We start from the raw sequence: 21,868 nt of genomic DNA, 5'->3' as shown, positions 1-21,868 counted from the left end.
GACCTTGCTCCTTGCGATTTTTTCTTGTTCCCCAAACTCAAAGACCCTTGAAAGGAATAAGATTTGAGACGATTCCCGAGATTAAGGCAAATGCGATGAAGGAGCTGGAGGACATTACAAAAGAAGCATAGCAGGACTGTTTCAACAAGTGGAAACACCATTGGGATAAGTGTGTGCGTTGGGGAGGAGAGTACCTTGAAGGGGTCCTAGACCTGTAACTTCTAAATAAAGTACATTTTGTTTTAAGATGTCAGTCCACGTATTTTTTGAACAGACCTCGTATTTTAAAATTAGACTGGTCAGAATGAAAATAATCAACTCTTAGGTTTTAAGGCATGTAGAAAGAAATGTTTGTGTTTTCTTCAGTTATGTCATGTCTAGAACTCTTGAATGTAATACAATGTAATGATAGAGTTTTTCTGTAAATGAGTATATGTGCATGGCTTGGACACAATCATTCATCTGGAATATTGTAGTTAACTTTCCTTAATATCATGAAATATGGAACTATTTAGATTGAAGTTAACATTGGTTCTTGTATCTATAATAGTTGCACATAATTCTTTCACTACAGAATTTTTTTTATATATACAATAAGGTTTTTAAAAAATGCACCTCATATTGGAAATATGCCTCTCCTATGAAATTGTGTTTACCTCGGAAGTACACCACACGTAAAGAGTGTTCATTTTACACATTATATTTACTGTTTAAATTTTAGGAATTTCAAGAATCCAAAAGAGCCTGTGCTGTGCAACTGTAATGGTAAAGAAATTATTTCCAGATGCACAAAAAAGCCCTCTAGTAAGGCAGCAGTTAATCTGAAGGCTGATAATCATCCAAGATTGGTTGTTATCTTTGCAGTGGATACACCACAGTTAGCCCTTTGTGCTCAATAAAAAACATACTCAAACGTGATGCATTTCACTTAGGGAGAATGGAAGTTACAATCATACGTTTCTTTGTTTCTTCTAAGGTATCGGGCCATTTAGACTACTCAAACAAGATGGATATAATACTGAAGGCTGTTGGCGTTCGTACGTTTGATGATGTAATAGATGTAGACGCCCATTTGAGAAAGTCTCGATCGGCTTTACCTAAACTTGGTAAACAGTACCCTAAAACTTTGGTTCGCAAATACCTGCATAGGTCAAAATCAGATAGCGCCATCTGTAAGCAGCCAAGAATAAATGAACAACCTGCCACATCTTACCTCAACCGTCATGGCCCATTCTCTACAGCAGACAGTTTTTCCAGCAACAGTAGTTCTCTCTCTAGTCGCCTGTTCAGTCCAACAGGCCTTCAACATTCACAAGAGCTCAAGGATGATAATAGTACATCTGATGCCAGGTGGCAGTGGTGATTCCAAATGAACATCTTACTTTAGAGTTGATCACAAATGAAAAAAAACAACTTAGCATTCAAGTTAACAGTAGGAAAATATTAAAATGGGTTAAGAGTTACTATTTTTATGGTTTTCAACAATATTGTTTACAGTTTTCTAGTAAATCTGTTTTTGTTGTTCTCACTGGATAAAATATTTCTCTTGTTTTGATAATAAATTATAATAAAGCTTAAATAGTCTATTGGTTAATTTAGAATTATTCATTATATATAAGAATATGGAAACCAAATGTTTTCCATGAAGTAACTGTAAGTTTTTAACATGTTTTATCCAAATACAGGTTTTGTTCATACAGATATTCTTGGATATATTTTACAAATTTTTACCTCATATACTCTGCGAGGGTTATTTTTTCTAACATGTTTTCTCAGCTGACAAATTTAAAACAGGATATGAAGCTACATTCCTACATTTAAAAGAAACTAAAAAAATATATAAATAATTGTTAATTATATACTATTTGTTTGTTACACAAAACTTTCGTGACTTGCAAAATTAGTTATTTGAACAGTAGGGTTAGCATGTTAGGGTTAGCATGTTTTGATAAGTTTTGTAAAGGATTTTGTTTGGTTACAGCTAGAGAAAAGGAACGTTTTGATGATTTAAGTTTTTCTGTGAATCTGTGGCTAACAATGGTAATATTTAGCATTGTATACTGTAAAAGATGAACTTACAAAACACATCTATAATGCTATCAGTGGAAACGAAGGTCACTGTATACAAGGCCTTGTAAGTAGAGTTAAACCAGACCCAAAATGCTGATTAAATTTTTCTACATAGAATTTATTATTTTCTCTATGTCGCTTAAACTGTAAAAAATAACAAACTTTGTTTTTTATACAATAGACAATCAAAAGCCAAAATAAATCCACACACGTGTAAATAACATTTAAGCTAGGACTGTGAGTTTGGTCTCCACAGCATTAGATTAGATATGAGAGTAGATATTGAATATTTTATTGTAGTTTTATGTTGATTAGAAAGCAGTTTTTTACTACTGAGTATAGAATAACTATTTATGATATATTTGTAATTTGTGGTCTTTCTCAGAGCTGTCTTTCATTTGTTTTATAGAAATACAATGACTAAAATATGTATAAAGGATAAATATGTATTATTATGAAGAGGAAATTAGTTATAAGATATCAAATGTTGGGCTTCTAACTCCCGTGATTAAGTTAGGCTATGGAAACTATAATGTAATGACTATTATTGTTAGCAGTTTGAATAAAGCCTTTATTAATGTATTGGTTTAATGTATAAAAATAATTGATTATTAGGTTTTGGTTTTTTTATGATGTAAATAACGTTTTTTTTTTTTTAAATAAAAAATATACAATGGATTTAAAGTTACACACAAACCATTCTCTTATACATGATGAAAGTTTATTGGAATGTGATTTCGTACACAAACCAATCTGTTATATCTGATGAAAGTTTATTGGAACAGATTTTCGTACACAAACCAGTCTGTTATATCTGATGAAAGTTTATTGGAACAGGGTTTCGTACACAAACCAGTCTGTTATATCTGATGAAAGTTTATTGGAATAGAATTTCATACACGAAACAGTCTGTTATATCTGATGAAAGTTTATTGAAATAGAATTTTGTAAACGAACCAGTCTGTTATATCTGATGAAAGTTTATTGAGTGTCATTAACATTGGTATACTCGTAACCTTTGTTTTAAAGCTAGCAAATTTATGAAAATTTCTGTTTATCCACATCGAAATCTGAGAAACTTAAAGATCGGAAAGCTTTGTGAAGCTCGTGTCTGAGTTGTACCAAGTCTCATTGTTATGGGTGTTTTAGCTCTTCCTGAATTTAGTTCCTATCTTACCAGTACTACAGTTTATGGACACTTTCTAAAAATGTGCTTATATCTTACAAATACTGCTGTCTCTGGATATTCTACAGATATGTGCTTATACCTTATCAGCACTGCAGTTAATTTCAATCGCTAATAAGAGAACAAAGATAAGAAAGTGATATATGAGGATAACTTATTTTTTTGGTCAAAAATTACCTTTAAAATGCTACTTGGAAACTACAAAAACTAGATGGCACTGCACCTCAGAACAGTGAAAAGCAGTGGCACACATCAACACCTCTGTGTTTTTTCTTTCTTTTTTTTGGAAGGGGAGGTACATACATTGCCATAACAAGGTTACCTAGAGCTTTGGAAAATGTCTGATGCTTTGTTCTCTCTCTTTCTATCTACTCTTACTCCTCTATTAAGTTAAACACATTTTGTGTTATTCTTGTTAGCTCCACCTGGTGGCTTACAGTAAGTGGGATTACAATACAAAAAATAGGGTTTTAGCACGTTATGAGTAGGGCCCAGATATCACATTGTATAGCTCTGTGCTTTACAATGTACAATTTACTTGAAAGAAGAGATTTGTTTTCAATATATTCAGGTAACATTCCATCTATCGTAAAAGTGCAAGCATATTCCAGAAAAAAAGCAATTATGTTGGCTTTAATAAAATAGCCTATTTGCATATATATTTAATGTTATAATCTGAGTGCTGAATTTAAGTGTCCAAGTATCTATAAAATGTTATTAGAATACTTGTTCAACATATTTAATAAAAATATGTTGTTACTGTATTTAATGTATCACAGTAATGGAAATAAAAGAAATTCATATGCTGTCACTTTTGTTCTTGAAACTTGTTTTGAATCGGTGTACTGTGCTAATGACGCAAAACCATCCTCTTAATAAAACGTAAAATAGTTACGACAAAGACGAAATATGTAATAAAATATATAAAAAATAATATCTGAGATGAATAGTATACAAGTTGCAGTGTAGATACGAGGTCAGGTAAGACAATGGTACATTTAATATTTTATTAAAATGGATATCAAAATCGTAGTAAAATTTTAATAATCTAATTAAAATAACCAACTTAAATGCAGAAAGTAATTTCCTAAACATGCTACAAATTGGTATAACACAATTAAACCGCTTATATTTGCTAGGGCCGAACGTGGCCCAGTGGATAGCTTGACCATGCTGTAAATCTACAGGTAGGCAAGGACTGGCATGGCCAAGCGTGTTAAGGCGTGCTATTCGTAATCTGCGGGTTCGCATCCCTGTCGCGCCAAACATGCTCGCCCTTTCAGCCGTGTGGGCGTTATAATTTGACGGTCAATCCCACTATTCGTTGGTAAAAGAATAGCCCAAGAGTTGATGGTGAGTGGTGATGACTAGCTGCTTTACCTCTGGTCTTACACTGCTAAATTGGGGACGGCTAGCGCAGATAGCCCTCGTGTCGCTTTGCAAGAAATTCTAAAACAAACAAACCACCCACGCTTATAACGCAATGATACCTTAAAGTACAGCGAATATTTTGTGACATAACAAGAGAAACAAACCAGGCTTGCCAGAACCGCAATCTAGAGCCCTCACATAAAACTCAAACTACCAAAGTTTAAATAATATTAAATATTTTTAATGGGAATTATCAACACCCAAAACTGTTCATCATGAACTATTATTCTACTCGCTGACTGAGGTTGTTTATAACATAAACAAAGGAATGGATATAATAGTAATATATTCGAACATTTATAAACAGAGTGATGTTGGAATTCAGTTACATTGATATCCAACAGGAAAAACAAAAGTTCCTGCTTAAGTAAATTAAAAGTCGAACACAGACAGCGAAAAGCAAAAAAAAATGAGACGAAATAAAGCTTTTATTCACGATAATTGCGTTCATTTAAATGTTATTGATCAATTTACAGCTTTATCTTGACTTATCCTGGATCCCGAGAAGAGGCTTACTAACAGTGTTACCAAATCCTCAAGGCAAATAGTCGATAAACAATATATCTGTTGAGTTCGATAGAGAATAAAATATTTCCATAGAATTCTCATCACCGAAAATATATTCACAGTACTGAGCTACTTATAAGTGATTTTGTGACTATACAAAATTGGCAATTTTTTCTCTATAGGGGGAACCACCTAATCTGTACGAATTTATACAAGTATTTGCGTTACCTGTTGATATGGGTTAACTTCACTCCATGAAGTGGTCAAAGAACAGGTCCAAACAGTAAGAAGCTTTTAGCTATTATCGTATGCAATTTCAATCGAATTAAAAGATAGGCATATGCCTTGACCTTTCGATACTTAATTAACAAGATTGTCGACCACTCTTATAACACGCGCAATATCTACATAGGCATTTAAAAATTACAGGAATTTAATCAAAGAAAGATATATTCAAAACTAGTTATGGACGAGTGACACTAATAGTTGCTTTAGCTACGACAACAAAATGTTTCGACGGCTTCAAAATTTTGGAAGCTCACATTTAGTCTTTCAAAAATGTCATTTATTTTATACATATAATTACATTTTAGGTGCTACTTAGAATTATTTATTCAACTCTTCGTTTAAAATTAAATTTGCAAAAATATTATTACTATGTAAAGAAAAAGTTTAAATTCCTACAGTATCTTCGAACACATCTGTACTCCGCTGTTCATTGTGTGGCTGTGGGCTAAAAAATGCAACTTTTACCAGATTTACTCAATATTTTATACTTCCTAGTTAAACACTTGTAGTTAGCGTGTGAGTGCGTTAAAATGTGATGGTCAATCCAATTATTCGTTAATAAATGATTAGCCTGAGAGTTGGCGATGGGTGGCAATGACGAACTGCCTTATCTTTTGCCCGGCATATCCAGGTGGAAAGGCGCTCGACTCGTAATCCGAGAAATAGAACAGATTGATCTATTACGTATTATATAATTTAAAGTGATTAACACGTTACAACAGACAAAATTATTGTCTCTGAAACTTAAGTTATAAGTGCAAAGAAGAACTGGTGAATCAAATAATGATTTTACACACACACACACACACATATATATGTATAAGTAAAAGTGTTTAAAAACGTTATAGAATGCTAGGCTTATCTGTCACCATCACCGACAGTAACTGGAATCAAAGAATCTAATGATGCTATTCAATTAAACCTAACGAAACGTAGTGCTGTTTATTTTAAGTTCTAATATTACATTCACTTTTTAGATCCATAACTTAAAATTATGGAATTGATTTCAACAACAACAAAAAAAAAAAAGAATATTAATACAGATTCTGTACAGTTTACGTTTCACCTCAATACATGGCGTCATCAGGTTGCTAAATGATGCAGTGGTAAACGTAATGAAACGTTGTCTTTTGTTGTGTTTCTCTTTACATTCTGAGTTTTAGCTGCTGAAGTGAAAACATTTGATGTATTCTATTGGGTTGAGGAATAATTCGTGAGCGTTTTTTTCAAGTTAACAAAATATATTCATAAATGAAACGCTTTCGCAAAATATTTCATGTCATTTGGTAGATAATTTTTTGCTCTAATAGATGGTGTGTTTGATTTTCATATGTCTTTAATTTTTGCTTTCATTTTCAGCTCATTAAATGGAATGTCAAGTGGACAAAATCGAGCATTTTCGACACCATCTGCTTTTCGCATTTAATTTCTTGCAATTTCGTTTCAAACAATGCATACTATATACCTAGGTATTACATGAAATAAAGTATCATAATAAATGTTTTGGGTGTAATGTGTTCATGCATTGAAGTATTGTATAGTCTTGCATGTAATGCTTGAATGAAATTATTTAAAAACGCTCACGAATTATTCCTCAACCTAATACATACATTTCTGAAATGGAAAAGTAACATTCGCAATAGACAAAAATAATAATAGTGTTTTATATTGTTTTAACTGTATTGTTAGCTTATTTTTCCAAGTGAGTATGATATATTTAATATATTTAAATGAATACTTTTAATATTGTAATTAAATATCAACTTCCAGATGCTTTGATATTAATTAGATTAATATATCAAACAAACCAAAGCAGCCACAGCCCCATTCTTGGAAACTATTTTATGTCCAGAGTTAAAGTAGGAAGCAGAGCAGAAATGCTAAGAAGACGTCACGTACACGTCAAAATGCCACGTCTTTAACAATTACACCGACTGAGGGCTCTACTTTAAAATAATATTGTGGTCGAACTTCAGTAACATGGCTGAGCGTCGAAAGTGGAAGAAAAAAAAAGAGGTTAGCAAATTTTAAAATGCGTAAATGTTTAAGGTTTTGCCTTACGTGATAATTGTGCATTACATTATAATGTATATATTTTGTGTTTTTAGCCTAAAACTCTACATATATTGTCACAAAACCAAAATGAAATGATTACAAATTATCGTCATATGTTAAGTGTTAGTGTTAATAACAGAATGTTAGTTACCAACTTAGAAGTTTCGTGTTGAACTTTTTAAGTTTGATATATCATATGTAACTATCAGGCTTACCATAATACAGACAGTGGTATATAGTTTAGTAATACTAATTACTATTAATGATGAGTGTTGGTTTGCTGGATGGTCAGAACTTTTCATAAAATACAGTGTTATAAAAATTGAATTTTTTTTTCAAAACTTGTGTATGGTTTTATCTATTTCTCTTTGTCCGAATGCGCTGTTTTAGTTATATGAAAGTTGAAATGTAAGTTATCATTTTTATACACTTGTCTAACAATATGATCATATTCGTAGCTCATTTTAAAACTAGAATGTTGTTAAAGTTACAACGTCACCATGTTGTGGTTTAATCTAACATTATATCAGGTAGAGCACGAGTTATTGTTTTTCAAGTGTAAGTTAATGTTGAGCTTTAAATATATGAATACTTTAAAAGTTTAATACCAGTGTTAGCCAAATGTTCAAATGCTAAGTTTAAAATGGATAATTAAACTTTATTACAATAGATATGTTAACATATATTTAATTGAAAACAAGGGTCCAACTTGGGAGTTATTTGTTGGACTAGGCTGAAGCATTAGCTGAGAAAGACCAACAAATTGTAGCTTCATCTTTTGAGTGTAAATCTTTGTAAGCTACTCAGTCAGAGCAACCACTGTTATGATGTTATTCACTCCATGAATATGTGTTTTTTATCCATCTTTGTTTCATTGTTACCCCTATACATTCTTAGTTTTAAAGTAATAAAAGTAAGTTTACATTTGTAATGATATGGTTTTAGTATTAGTGACTAAAGAGTGACATTTTCCTAACTGTATGTCACAACACAATAGAAGAACAACAACAAGAAAATAAATTATTGTTTGTGGCAGAAAGGGTGTCACACACATAAAGGTGGGTTAGGGTGTTGCCAGTGGAAGAAGTTGGAAGCTGATGCCGTGGAGTTGTGTTCTGTATATAATGGCATGTGCAATATTTTTAAATAACTATTTTATGTGATTTGTATTCACTTTATCAACATTTACATCTCTCTCAACAGGTTACTGTTTCAAGTTGTTATTGTTTGATTTCTTTTCATATTTTAAATAAAGTTATTAAAAATTAGATTCAAAAATTGCAGAAGCTCATTTGACTAAGAAACACATTATCAGTTCATATTATAGAACACACTAAATGGTTATTTTTCATAAATAATAGATATTTTTTTAAAAATTAGACTAGTAGAAGCCCACAAGAATTTCAATTGACCTACAAAACTACCAGGTAAACATGAAAAATGAAACTTAAAAACAAAACATTTTTATATTTTTGACAGTAAGTGTTTAATTCAACATAATACTTTGGGGTGACATGGTACATATGTCTCTATCTTGGCTGTTTCATCCTATAAACTAAAAGTATTAATAAAGAAAAGAAAAAAAAGCCAGTCCTTATCATTCACATTATTATGAAACTTTTTCTTAAACTCATTTAAATTTACTGCCTTTCCAACATCCGAAGGCAATCCATTCTAAAGGGCAAACATTCTGTTAGAAAAATAAAACTATCTTTGCAGAAGAAGACTCCTACCAGGACAAAATCTGTGTCCCATAGTCCTACTGTTCTCACTGTTAAATATGAAAAAAAAGATGCATTGGCATTATCAACTTCCTTTTAAATCTTAATACATCAATTAGAATCCCTCCCTAACTTTTCATTTTTCAACAGAAAACAATTTGAGAGATTTCAGCCTCTTCTTTTATGACCACCCCTTCATTCCAAGCATGATACTAGTAACCCTTTTCTGAACCCTTTCCTAATTTCTTATCTGTTAATGTATTATTTTGGCATTTCATATTAATACACTTGAATGAAGCCAGAATACACTTTCATGGATAAGTGATGTTCAGTTTGTGAAACTGTACTCAAAATGCTATGTAATTCTCCAGTGGCACAAAGTTGGATAATCCTAGTCTATAAAACTGATGAACAAAAAGATTTTAAGTATAGCAAGATGTTCCACTGGTCTCTCTCTTGTTTGGATCTTTAAATGTTTTGCTTTATTATAGAAAACAAGCGCAAGTTTCATTCTGTTTGATTCTATGTGCTGCAGGCTACATCAGACTCGAAAGATGAGAAACCTGATAAAGTAGAATACACCATTGCAAAATATTTACGCCAGGAGCTTCCAGTTAAGAAGACATCTCTTTTGAGTCATAAAGTAGAGTATTTTATTGGTAAGTTACAGGTATGAATGTAATTACTTTTATTTTATGAGATACTTTGTTCCATCTAAATCTGTTTAGTTGTTGATCATTTAGAACAAGGTTTCGAGATTGGTACCTTTGCTGTACGAGTCAGTTTTGTATTCATTTAAGCTTCTTGACTAAAATGTGTTTTTGTAGCTGTGATACACGTAAAAATGAAAATTTACTATTTAACAGCACTTATTTTAGTATTTTTCATAAATGTTTTTAGCATCCAAAGCTGTGGATTGTCTGTTGGATTCACCATGGTCAACAGGGAAAGATAAGACCGAGATCTTATTTACAACAAGAGATTCTGTAGCAGACTATATGGATATGTAAGTCTTGGCTGTTCAGATGTGGTGGATTAAACCATTAAAAGATATTTTTAATATAATGGTTAAAGTTAACCACTGTTAATTTGAGCTAGATCAGTCACCAAAGTGAACTTTTGGTTTTAAGAATTTTTTCATTGGGTTAGAATTGTGGTCATCTCACTATAATGAATAAAAAACAAATTTGACTACCCACTCGCATATACGTGTATGTAAGTCACTACCATGTGGCTATAACTACAATGCCAGAGATAGACATTAGCATAAACATAGTTTTTTTCTCTTATTTGTCATCAAAACAGTATCATAAAAGTAGTATAGTTTCAGGCCTAGCTTTTCTATAGATTTTTAATTATAATATTGCATGTGGGTTATCGCAGTTTGGATGAGAATAACCTTGAGTGTCATGAAAGAAAAGGATCTTGGTGTCATAGTTGATCAGTCTCTAAAGCTATTTAAGTAATGTGCTGTTGTTAGTGGTAGGACAAATAGGATTTTAGGTTTTATCTACAAATACGAGCCTAAAAAGGTTGTAATTTATAGGACAGGTCACTGGTTAGGCCACATGTAGAGTACTGTGTTCAACCTTACCTTAGGAAAGACATTGAATTATTGGAAAGGGTTCAGAGATGGGTTACTAGAATGGTGTCTGGGATGGAGAGGTTGAAATCTCTCAGATTGTTTTCTCTTTTAAAAAATAAGCGTTAGAGGAAATCTTATTGAAGTGTTTAAGATTCTAAAGGAAACTGTTTTAATATTTAACAGTGAGAACAGTAGGACTAGGACACATTAATATAGGTTTTAGCAGGGTACGAGTCATCTACAGTTAAGAGCTTTGGAATAGGTTGCCTTCAGATACTGTAGTGACAGTGAATTTAAATGAGTTTAAGAAAAAGCTTGTTAAGTATATAAATGGTAAAGGCTGGATTTAAGACTTTTTATTTATTTATTTTTAATTATTTTAATTTAATTTAGAGGGTAAAACAGCTGTAATGGACCAATGGGTTCTATGTTGTCTCAAAACATTGTTACATTACTGATTTTAAACTGCTATGTTTGAAGTCTAGTCTTTCATTTTCTTAGGCCTTCTGTCCATTGGATGAAATGAACTTTCTGGTTCTAATGATTTACAGAAATATAACAAGCTGGAAAAAAAAATTATTTCATTAGCCCATTAACTGGGGGAGACAAGTTAGTTGCGTTTCTTCTGGGGAAGACATTTGACTTGTCATGATGTTGTTTGACCATTTCTGAAATGGAAAGGCTGTTTTATTTTGGATGAGCAATTATTTCTTCTTTTATAGCTACCCTATGTAGTTTACCAGATGTTTTGGTTATTTGGTTGGTGGTGTAATTTAGCAGTTTTTTACCACTGAAATAATGGCATCAGGCAGACGTTATAAGTGCACAGCTGCATCAGTTTAGACTATTTTCATCTTCTAAACTATCAATGTCAAATTTGACAGTATTCAGTTGAAATAATCCCACACTGAGTGAGAGTTTAACCACTGGGTGTCTCTCCAATTAAGGGGTTAAATTTAACAACCTTTCTCAATTGAGTATTAATTTTGTAAGTTGTGTAATTTTAGAAGTTTCTGAAATTGGAGCATACATAAATCATACAACTTCTGTAAGATTCGTTACTGCTAGAATTCCTTTTCAAAATATCCTGTACTTTTATCCTCTATTGAATACTTAAAATGCCATCTGGGGTCATCTCTGAATGAAAGTACATGGTTGGTTATGCAAACAGCTAAATTCCCTTTGTTCTATATGACACTTGTGAACTGGTTATTTCTACCACGTGGAAGTACTTGTAACAGTTTATAGAATTAGATGGACTTGCAACTAAATCTTTTAAATTAACTTTCCCCAAATCAGAACTCCGTTGGTTTTAAGTTCCAAGTCTGTATATTGTTTTCTTTGTTGACGTAATAAAATCCACACCTGAATTTAAACAAAATTTATATATTTATTATCGTTCTTTACGACACATATTAAAGGATGCTATCGCTCTTTACGACACATATTAAAGGATGTTATCACTCTTTACAACACATATTAAAGGATGTTATCACTCTTTACAACACATATTAAAGGATGTTATCGTTCTTTACAACACATATTAAAGGATGTTATCGCTCTTTACAACACATATTAAAGGATGTTATCGCTCTTTACAACACATATTAAAGGATGTTATCGCTCTTTACGACACATATTAAAGGATGTTATCGTTCTTTACGACACATATTAAAGGATGTTATCACTCTTTACAACACATATTAAAGGATGTTATCACTCTTTACAACACATATTAATTGATGTTATCACTCTTTACAACACATATTAAAGGATGTTATCGCTCTTTACAACACATATTAAAGGATGTTATCACTCTTTACAACACATATTAAAGGATGTTATCGCTCTTTACGACACATATTAAAGGATGTTATCGCTCTTTACGACACATATTAAAGGATGTTATCACTCTTTACAACACATATTAAAGGATGTTATCGTTCTTTACGACACATATTAAAGGATGTTATCACTCTTTACAACACATATTAAAGGATGTTATCACTCTTTACAACACATATTAAAGGATGTTATCGTTCTTTACGACACATATTAAAGGATGTTATCGTTCTTTACGACACATATTAAAGGATGTTATCGTTCTTTACGACACATATTAAAGGATGTTATCGTTCTTTACGACACATATTAAAGGATGTTATCGTTCTTTACGACACATTAAAGGATGCTATCGCTCTTTACGACACATATTAAAGGATGTTATCACTCTTTACAACACATATTAAAGGATGTTATCGTTCTTTACGACACATATTAAAGGATGTTATCGTTCTTTACGACACATATTAAAGGATGTTATCGTTCTTTACGACACATATTAAAGGATGCTATCGCTCTTTACGACACATATTAAAGGATGCTATCACTCTTTACGACACATATTAAAGGATGTTATCACTCTTTACGACACATATTAAAGGATGTTATCACTCTTTACGACACATATTAAAGGATGTTATCGTTCTTTACGACACATATTAAAGGATGTTATCGTTCTTTACGACACATATTAAAGGATGCTGAGACACAAATTTTTTCATCGTGCTCGAAAGATTTTTGTCCAAAAAGAAGGAAAAAAGAAAAAGAAAGAAAAGGATGAATTAGGAACTGTTGAAGACAAGGAGGTGAAGAGAGAGAGAGAAGAGAGGGAAAGAGATAGCAAAAGTGAAAAGGAAGTGGAAGAGAAAAAGGTATTTTCCTTTTGTAATTTCAGAGGTCTGTCCATTAGATATCATTGCTAACGATAGTTTACACTTTACACCTTGCCAGAAATTCTAAATATCTGTTAAGATTTGCAAGGAGAGTATGGCTTGTTGGTTTGTCCAACTGTTCAACTTGATCTTGTGGACAGGATATGTCAAAATTAGATAGATGGATTTTTAGCAGACTTGTACAACAGGCACCGAATAACATAGTTCTAGACCTGATTAACATGTGAAGGTTATGGGTCAAAAGTCACTGTTACACAGGATAAAAAATCTTGCCAATTTTAAAGACATTTCAGTACAGGATGAATGTATATCAGTCAACTTGTTTATATATGTGTTATATACAGTCCTAGACCTGATTAATATTTGAAGGTAACAGGTAATGGTTTCAAGGTGTGGAGAGAATTTAATTAAACATACAGTATGACATCAGTGGGGTCTCGGGTATTTCACTAAGAGAACTTGCATTTGTCGTAACTTTTTAAATACGTTTTGTTTCTGCTAAGTTTTATAAAAAAAATGACTAGTTATGAGTTGAGTATCTTCTAGCAGTGCTCATTGTTAATGGTAATTAGTGTCTTTTTATTTTATAACAAACCTCTTATCTGTGTCATTTAAAACTGTCATGTTGTATAGAAAGGAGAAGAACAAGAAAAGAAAAGAAAGAAAATTAAACTGGACATGCACTTAGAACAAGTTTTTGTCGATGGAAACGAGGTACGTTGGAATTAGGAAACATTAGGGTGTCGTCGTGATTTTGTTGCCTGATGAAGACAAACTGTTTAATGATAAATAATCATGCTTTTCTAAAATTAAATTGTTATAAAGTCTAAGGCATTATGTATTAGGTAATTAATTATTTAAGTACTAGTTTAAGGCCTACCAGTCATTGTTAGAAATATGCCTGAAATTTACCTTACTTTCTGACACCAGACATTTAAGATAATCTTACAACTTATTTTAACATCCTAAGTATGTTGAATCTTATTTGTACAGTGAGATATACTTTACAAGGGTCAACAGGTTTTAATATGTTGAATCTTATTTGTACAGTGAGATGTACTTTACAAGGGTCAACAGGTTTTAATATGTTGAATCTTATTTGTACAGTGAGATATACTTTACAAGGGTCAACAGGTTTTAATAAGTTGTTTCTGTGTTTCAAGTCCATTCTAAAGGAAAACTTCATAACCAGATCTTACAAGGACAGTGGGCTGCAACTGTCACTGTTCATTCAGATGAAGATGTTAGATGATGTTGATGTAGTGAATAAACTAACAAGTTACAAATTAAATCTTTGTATGATGTGTTGTTGGATGACTGCTGTGGTTCAGGATATGTCATTATAGATCAAGATGAGTTTTTTTAATATTTTGGACAAGGAAGCACCTGACATAAAAAATAATGTACTGACTCTTTAGGAATGAAGTGAAATGTTCTATTTATTTTCCTGTTTTTCATTTATAGGCTTATGTTTGGATATATGATCCAATACCATTGAAAGTTTGGATAGCAGGAACTCTTTTAGGTAAGTTGACACATTTGATATATTTTATATTTTAACTTTGATATATTTATAAGAGTGTTATGTTTGTGTGTGAAAAGTTGGGGGCCTACAATTGCATCTTCAGTGTTTTTCTCAACTATGAAATTATTAGTCAATGTAGAAAGTGAGTTTCCAGAGTCCTAAGTATATTTCTCTCCATCTTGTAAGTCAGTATGTATGGTTTTGATCTCCTTATCAAAGAAAGGAAATTGACTTACTCAAAAGGATGGCTACTAGGAAAATTCTAGGGTTGAAAAGGTTGTCACATAGGGGGATGATTTATGATCTCCTGTTCCCTCATAATGGAAGAAAGTTAAGAGGTTATTTTATTGAAGGTTAAAATTTAAGTAATTAATGATGGGATAAAGGCCCCTGAGTTCTTTATGCTTCACTCTGAAGATGATTGGTTAGGAAGACCCAAGTTTTAGATAGTTCAATTTCAGTTATGACAGTTTTGTTTCCCTAACCTTACTGATTAATAGTGGGTTTAATTGTGGTGAGTATGCAAGGACAGCCTTGAATTTTCAAATGGTCACTTCATGGCTGTGTTATATTATTTAGAATATTCCATCTGGTCAATGGACTGAAATTGAGAAAAACAACACTTGTTTGCATTTGAGATATTAGTTAATAAAATAGTATTTGTGTCTCCATTTCAATGCATCACAGAGTGGATCGTTTGTTTGCTCTCTATTTTTCCAACTATTCATCTGTCCATTGCAATCTTTTTGGACAAGATATTTCAAGATTGGATGAACAAATTTTGACCAAACTAGTACAACTATTTAGGTCTGATTAAGTTTAAAAGGCATTAGTAAAAGGGTGCACAGAAAATCCTTAATAACGTTGTGGCAATATTTGAATATAGGTTGAATGGACATTGACTAATGTTATACAAAATTCTAGACCTGATTAACTTTATAAAACCATGGGTCACAGGTCCAAAAGGTCAGCAAACTGGGTTTTGAAGATCAAGACCAAAGTGTCCTAATCAGGTGTACAGGTACAACACAATGAAACTGGGGAACATTAACTCTAGTACAAGTTTTCATGTCAGTTGAACAGGTACGAATCTTTTTGTTTAATGAAAAGCTACGTACTATAATATTCATTTATGAAGCTCTTACAAATATGGAAGACTTGTTTCTCAATCAGACCCACAAAAAATGGGTCTTACTTAATTCTGTAAGTAATACAGACACTTGTACAATTTGGGATTAGATGAGGATGCTGCACTTAATTTTGTATAGGCTTTAATGTGTACCAGTACCACTGACACAGTTCACAAGTGAATTGAAAATACATTGAGAAATGTTTTTCTTTACTTATGATCCAACATTTGCTACTGGTTTTCGTAAGGTATTGACTAGCACAATCACAAGGTTACCTGCCTGAAATCCATTCATACACAAAGAATCATCGGGCTATAGTTTCTCAGAGCTACAAGCTGGTAACATGAAAACTGAGCATGCAATTTAACTAGTGTTAAAATCAACTTTTAGGTAAACTACTGACTTGTAGAACTAAAAGTTCTTTACATTTAAAACACACATTTTTTTTACAACACATTAGTCAGTAATCAATAAAAATTTGTGATATTGTTATGAAAATAAAACAGTTTATTTCTTATCATGTATTGTTTACTTTCTTTTAGTACTAGGAGCCGTTGCTCTTTGCCTGTTTCCCCTGTGGCCGAGGGTGGTTAGACACTACATCTATTACTTGAGTATTGTAGCTGCTGGATTTCTTGTGGTCATCATTGGTTTAGCAGTTAGTAAGTAAAATGAAAAAGTTTTAAAAAAAGGATCAGTGACCAAATATAAACAGTGTTAATCAGAAAGTATTTTAAAATATGCTCAGTTTCTAGGAATGAGCTTGAATATACCTCTTGCTGTGTCAACGTACAGTTATAACCAGGCATTTACAATTTTTTAAAGAGTCCAGTATGTGGATTACTTGCATTATAAAGCAGATAAAATTGAACTGTGTCATTAAACATAATTTGCTCTTGAACAAAATTCTGAAAACTTTTTGAACCATACTGGTGTAACTAGTTTTATCACACTGTATTCTGTATCAAACAAAAATCTTATTTCTATATTAAAATTTACAAGATAGAAATGTTCTTATGAATATTAGATTGTTGTCATGTGTAATTGTTAGAAATACTTTCTACTTTATGATGTTTCTGAAACTTTTAGCAGTTTAATCAACCCAAATGTTGTGTCTTTGAGCAAACACTAATGGGTACTTTGCTGCAGAGTTGTAGGAAGTGGTCAGGCCATGGTCTGACCACTTTTATAGCATGTATAGCTACAACTTATTAGGTTGTGTTTACATGGAATTTGTAGTTGAAATGGTTCAAGATTCAAATGGTATGTTAGAAGTGTGCTTCTCACATATCTCGTGTCACATTGGTCTGACCATTCCAAAATTGGTTCCTACAGAAATGAGCTATTTACTTGTGTGCAAGGGAGGGTTTAACCTAACTCTATCAGAAAGAACATAATTGTTTGTTTTTGATCTGGTTTGTGATGGATCTCTATATTTGTTGTAGTCAGAACTTAGGCTTTAGCTCAGCAATGGATCCTACATGCTGTCTTAGATTGAGAACTTTTTAACTTCTTAATCTACCAGATTCAATGCAGTTGTTTTTCTCCTTGTGATGTGCTTGTTTTTGTCAGTTCACTAAATTAAAAAAACAAACAAAAAAACATTATCACTACAATAAATGTTTTAGGTACAAATTTGATAGTTAGAATAAACAAGAAAAACTTGGAACATGGTTGGTTGACAATTATGCCCTGTAACCAGGGTATCTAGAAACCTTTTCACAGGGATAGAAACCAAACGTTTCTTGGGAAAAATTAAGCAGGTGCTTATAGATAGTTCCAGATTAACATTGGTACCAATTTAAAAATTTTGATTGAAATAATGTGTTTCTGAAGATAAGATATAAATGCTGCCTTGACAGAGACAAAACAATCTGTTATAAATGTAGTAGTTTGTGGAAAGATGACAGCTTCAAGTTGGTTTAATGTGAATTCAGTCTAAAACATCTGTACTTTGATTTTAAATTTATATAAACTGTCACTTTTATTATATCATGCCATCTATATTAATCAGTATATATGTTTTTGGAAGTATTCATATAATATTTTCAGTAAATAAAGCCTGAAAACAGTTATAAATAGGATTTAGAAGGAAGTTCACATCTGAATTGATTAATTATGCTGGGTGAACTCTGAGGAAGCATGGTCGTGTTTAGGTCTGTTTTAAAAGTTTTAATTAGTGTTGTGGGGAATGGCAGCATGATTTTATTTATTGGATTTCAAATCTAAAACAAATACTTCCCTGTTTTTTTTTTCCAGTACGTATGGTTGTTTTTGTTATCATCTGGTTACTGACTTTTGGAAAGCATCATCTTTGGTTGTTACCAAACCTCACAGAAGATGTAGGATTCTTTGAGTCATTTTGGCCTCTTTATCAGTATCAGTACAAAGGTGAAAAACAAAAACAGGATGATTTAAAGAGCACTGATGAAACGGAAAATAATGAACAAGCTCCAAAAGAATCAATGGATACAGATATAAAGGAACAATCTGTCCACCAAGAAAACAGAGAATCGGATGAGCACAGTGAAAATGATAACAGGGAAGCCTACAACAGTAGTAATCTTAATGGAGATAATGGGTTTGAAATAGTTGATCCTAAAACAGACCTAATTGATGAGGACAGTGAAAGAAATAAAGAAAGTTAAGTTTAGGGCAAGGAATAGTGATCTGTATGTAATACATGAATAGAATTTCAGTTTTAATAGAAATAATTGGATCTTAGTATTGTTGTGTTCTTGTCAATAATATTGAAAACTTTGAAAGTTTTTGCCCAAAGGAAACAAATTCAGTTTTTAAGCAGTATTTGTACTTTTTTTTTTCTTCTGGTCTAAATACTCAGCTTTAGGAAGTACTGGATAGAGAGAAACTTATTTTCAGCTTTCGACCTAATATTTCCTCTGTAATATGTTGAAATTGTGATGGCATTTTTTTTTAAAGGACAATAATAAACTCATAAAGAACACTTTTCTTGTGTGTCACTTTGGATGCAATTGCTAAGTTTTGATATTTTACAATTAATAAATCCTGACAGTTAATTTTTATAGTTCTCAAATGACATTTCAGTGAACATGAAAACACTAAATTTATTTGTCTGTCATTGTCATGCTTGGATTAAAAATCCAATGCATGTTTTTAAGTCAAAAAATTGAAGAAAACCAGACCAGATTTCATAACCTGTAGATACATGTGACTTAAAAGTAACAGTTCCATTTTATTACAAGTTTTCCATTTTCCTGGTGAATGGGCAGTTCGTATGTTTAATTTTCACTTGTGGCATGACTTGTTTTTTTATGTATCTATATATGTATATTTATTGCTTCCCCGTGAAATTAAACTATATGAACAATCTACAAAATCAACATTTAAACACATCAAGGTTAGAATACAAACTGATTTGTTATTTGGTGTCTGTCATATGACAATGCGAAAAGGTATATTAGATCTTTCAAATACACAGATTTAATGTACAGTGTTGTGGAAGAAAAATTCATTGTATGAAGCACAAACTTGCTATCAAAATGTTTATATCGTTTGTCAGTTTATATATATATATTATATATAAATGGTTTATCATATGAAAGAATATTAGTGAACATGGATTTTATATATCAGTAAGTGAAAATAAGAAAACATTTTAAACAAGATGTAAAATGTCAGTTTCTTTTACTGTTGTTTTTTGTTTTTTTAAGGAGGAAACTTGATGTCAGAGTGAGGTTGTTATTATTGGTGCTTTCTGTAGATGTAAACACACTATGCCTTTTAGGAAAAACAATCCTTGGAGTTGTGAACTGTTTTCATATATTTTGATTAAAATTTGGTAAAATGTCACAGCATTTGAACGAGGTTGTCTTATTTTTTTTCTTTCCATAATTCTGGTTTATGTTATTAGTTAAATTATAATGGAGAAAGTTATGTAGCCTTTTTTATACATAATAAATATTATTTAAGCATTCAAGATGAGTGGGTTCCTTGTGTGTTCTCCAGGTGGTCCATGGACAGTTGTGTAATCAAAGAAAGGAAGTAGTAGTCCACATGTAGATCCAACTATGGACCACCAAAACAAAAACATTAAGTTGGTTTGAAAGCAAATACTTTGAGTACCACTGTTCTAAAACTGTTTATTTCAAGATATTTGAATTTTGGTTGTAATTAAATGTACTGGTGTGCAATGTGTAACTGCTGGTCACCTGAATGTCAAGAGAATTGTTGAGTATGTAAGGTGCACAGTAAACACCTACATACTATTTAGTAATAGGCTTTCAGCAAATGTTTTTTACACCTAAGTGGTGCTGGACTGAAAGCTAATACAAATATATGCAATATTTAATATTTAGTTGCTGTTTAGCTTAGTCATTTGAAATAATACGTGAGATAGGTGCTGTCGACATCAAATATTGAACCACAACTATAAAGTAACTGTTGTTAACATCAGAAGGAGAACTTACAGTTTGAAACAGGTATTGTTAATATAGGAGAGTCTACCATCTGTTGGAAGCAAGTGTCTTTTAAATTGAAAACACTTCTATGAATCGGGTATTGTTAACAATAAAGAGTGAACCATTATTTGTATTTGAAGTGATCTTGAAATCCTGTACATATTGTTAACATGGTTAAAACTCACTGTGAATCATTAACTGACAACATTGTCAGTGACTGAAGATTACTGACATGTTTCACTTATGGGTATGGCGAGCTGGTTGGCATGCACAGACTGTGAATCTGCTACAAACGTACACTCCTCTCTTTAGGGTCGTTGGTGCTCTATGAATGTGACAATTGGATCTAAACTAGTATTTCAAAATCAGAAGTTGCTGTGGCAAACAACAACAAAAACACTCGGGACTTAATTTGGGTTGATATCATTTTCCATGTTTCATCTGATCATTACAGATTGTACAGAATGCTATACTTCTTGCACTAAATTAACCATAATATAAACTGTGTATTAATAAAGTTTGAGTTTCAATAGTTACAAATGTTTTATTCTCACCTGTAGTTCTCTATACATTACATGCTTGTCAGCTGTAGATGAAAGGTAAAGCTTCATGAGTTGTAATTATTGATCCAAATGAATTAATCCTTTATAATGGTGGACCAAGGAATTATTATTGTGGTTATAACGGTAGTAATACATATGCATTGGTTCTTCTGTTTATCTATTATCTTGTGCTTGGAAATGCTATTTCTTACAAAGTAAGGCTTTGTAAAACTTGTTCAAAACATTATCCGAATAGGTGCTTTATCAGAGCTAGAGACATTATCTCAGTCAAAGCTTTGTCAAACCTACTCAAAATATTATCTAAACTAGTGCTTTATCAAAGCTAGACATTATCTGAATCAGAACCTTATCAAATTTATTCAAAACATCACCCAAACTAGTGTTTTATTAAAGCTCGTGACATTATCCATACCAGAGCTTTATTGTATACTTGCCCAAACCATTATTCAAAGAATATTATTTTGTGTAATTTTATCTTTGTCTGTTTAGGGATAACAAGGGGCCCATTGGTTTATCTTTACTGTTCCGTCCTCTTAGTCAAACTGAAACTATTAAAGAAGTTAAAGCCAGTTCTTATCATTTACATATTTGTAAAGCTTTCTTTTAAACTCACTCAAACTTACTGCCTCCACA

The 21,868-nt window shown here is 32.0% G+C and overlaps 2 protein-coding genes across 2 annotated transcripts in view; both read left to right on the top strand.

The window, feature by feature from the left end:
* The window catches only part of LOC143254100 (transmembrane and coiled-coil domain-containing protein 4-like), a 37,341-nt gene extending 33,274 nt beyond the window's left edge, over positions 1-4,067 (top strand). The window contains exon 14 of the mRNA XM_076508874.1: positions 977-4,067. Within this exon, the coding sequence (XP_076364989.1) occupies positions 977-1,363 (387 nt within the window). The 3' untranslated portion in view covers positions 1,364-4,067. The remainder of the gene's footprint in view (positions 1-976) is intronic.
* Positions 4,068-7,336: 3,269 nt separating this feature from the next.
* Positions 7,337-20,191, top strand: LOC143254099 (translocation protein SEC62-like). The gene is made up of 8 exons (XM_076508873.1): positions 7,337-7,498; positions 9,794-9,917; positions 10,159-10,264; positions 13,383-13,557; positions 14,212-14,292; positions 15,043-15,103; positions 16,776-16,895; positions 18,493-20,191. The coding sequence occupies exons 1-8, from the start codon at positions 7,463-7,465 to the stop codon at positions 18,879-18,881; spliced, it is 1,092 nt and encodes a 363-aa protein (XP_076364988.1). The 5' UTR covers positions 7,337-7,462; the 3' UTR covers positions 18,882-20,191.
* Positions 20,192-21,868: the final 1,677 nt, after the last annotated feature.

The sequence above is a fragment of the Tachypleus tridentatus genome, chromosome 6 (assembly GCF_004210375.1).
Source record: "Tachypleus tridentatus isolate NWPU-2018 chromosome 6, ASM421037v1, whole genome shotgun sequence".
Classification (NCBI taxonomy): domain Eukaryota; kingdom Metazoa; phylum Arthropoda; class Merostomata; order Xiphosura; family Limulidae; genus Tachypleus; species Tachypleus tridentatus.
This window is presented reverse-complemented; position numbering and strand designations above follow the sequence as displayed.

What these genes read in the sequence shown, in the direction of transcription:
- LOC143254099 (XM_076508873.1), top strand. Translation starts at nt 7,463, where the DNA reads ATGGCTGAGCGTCGAAAGTGGAAGAAAAAAAAAGAG. An exon ending in TAAAGTAGAGTATTTTATTG is followed by an intron (nt 9,918 to 10,158) that starts GTAAGTTACAGG and finishes AAATGTTTTTAG; the next exon opens with CATCCAAAGCTGTGGATTGT. An exon ending in TTTTTGTCGATGGAAACGAG is followed by an intron (nt 14,293 to 15,042) that starts GTACGTTGGAAT and finishes TTTCATTTATAG; the next exon opens with GCTTATGTTTGGATATATGA.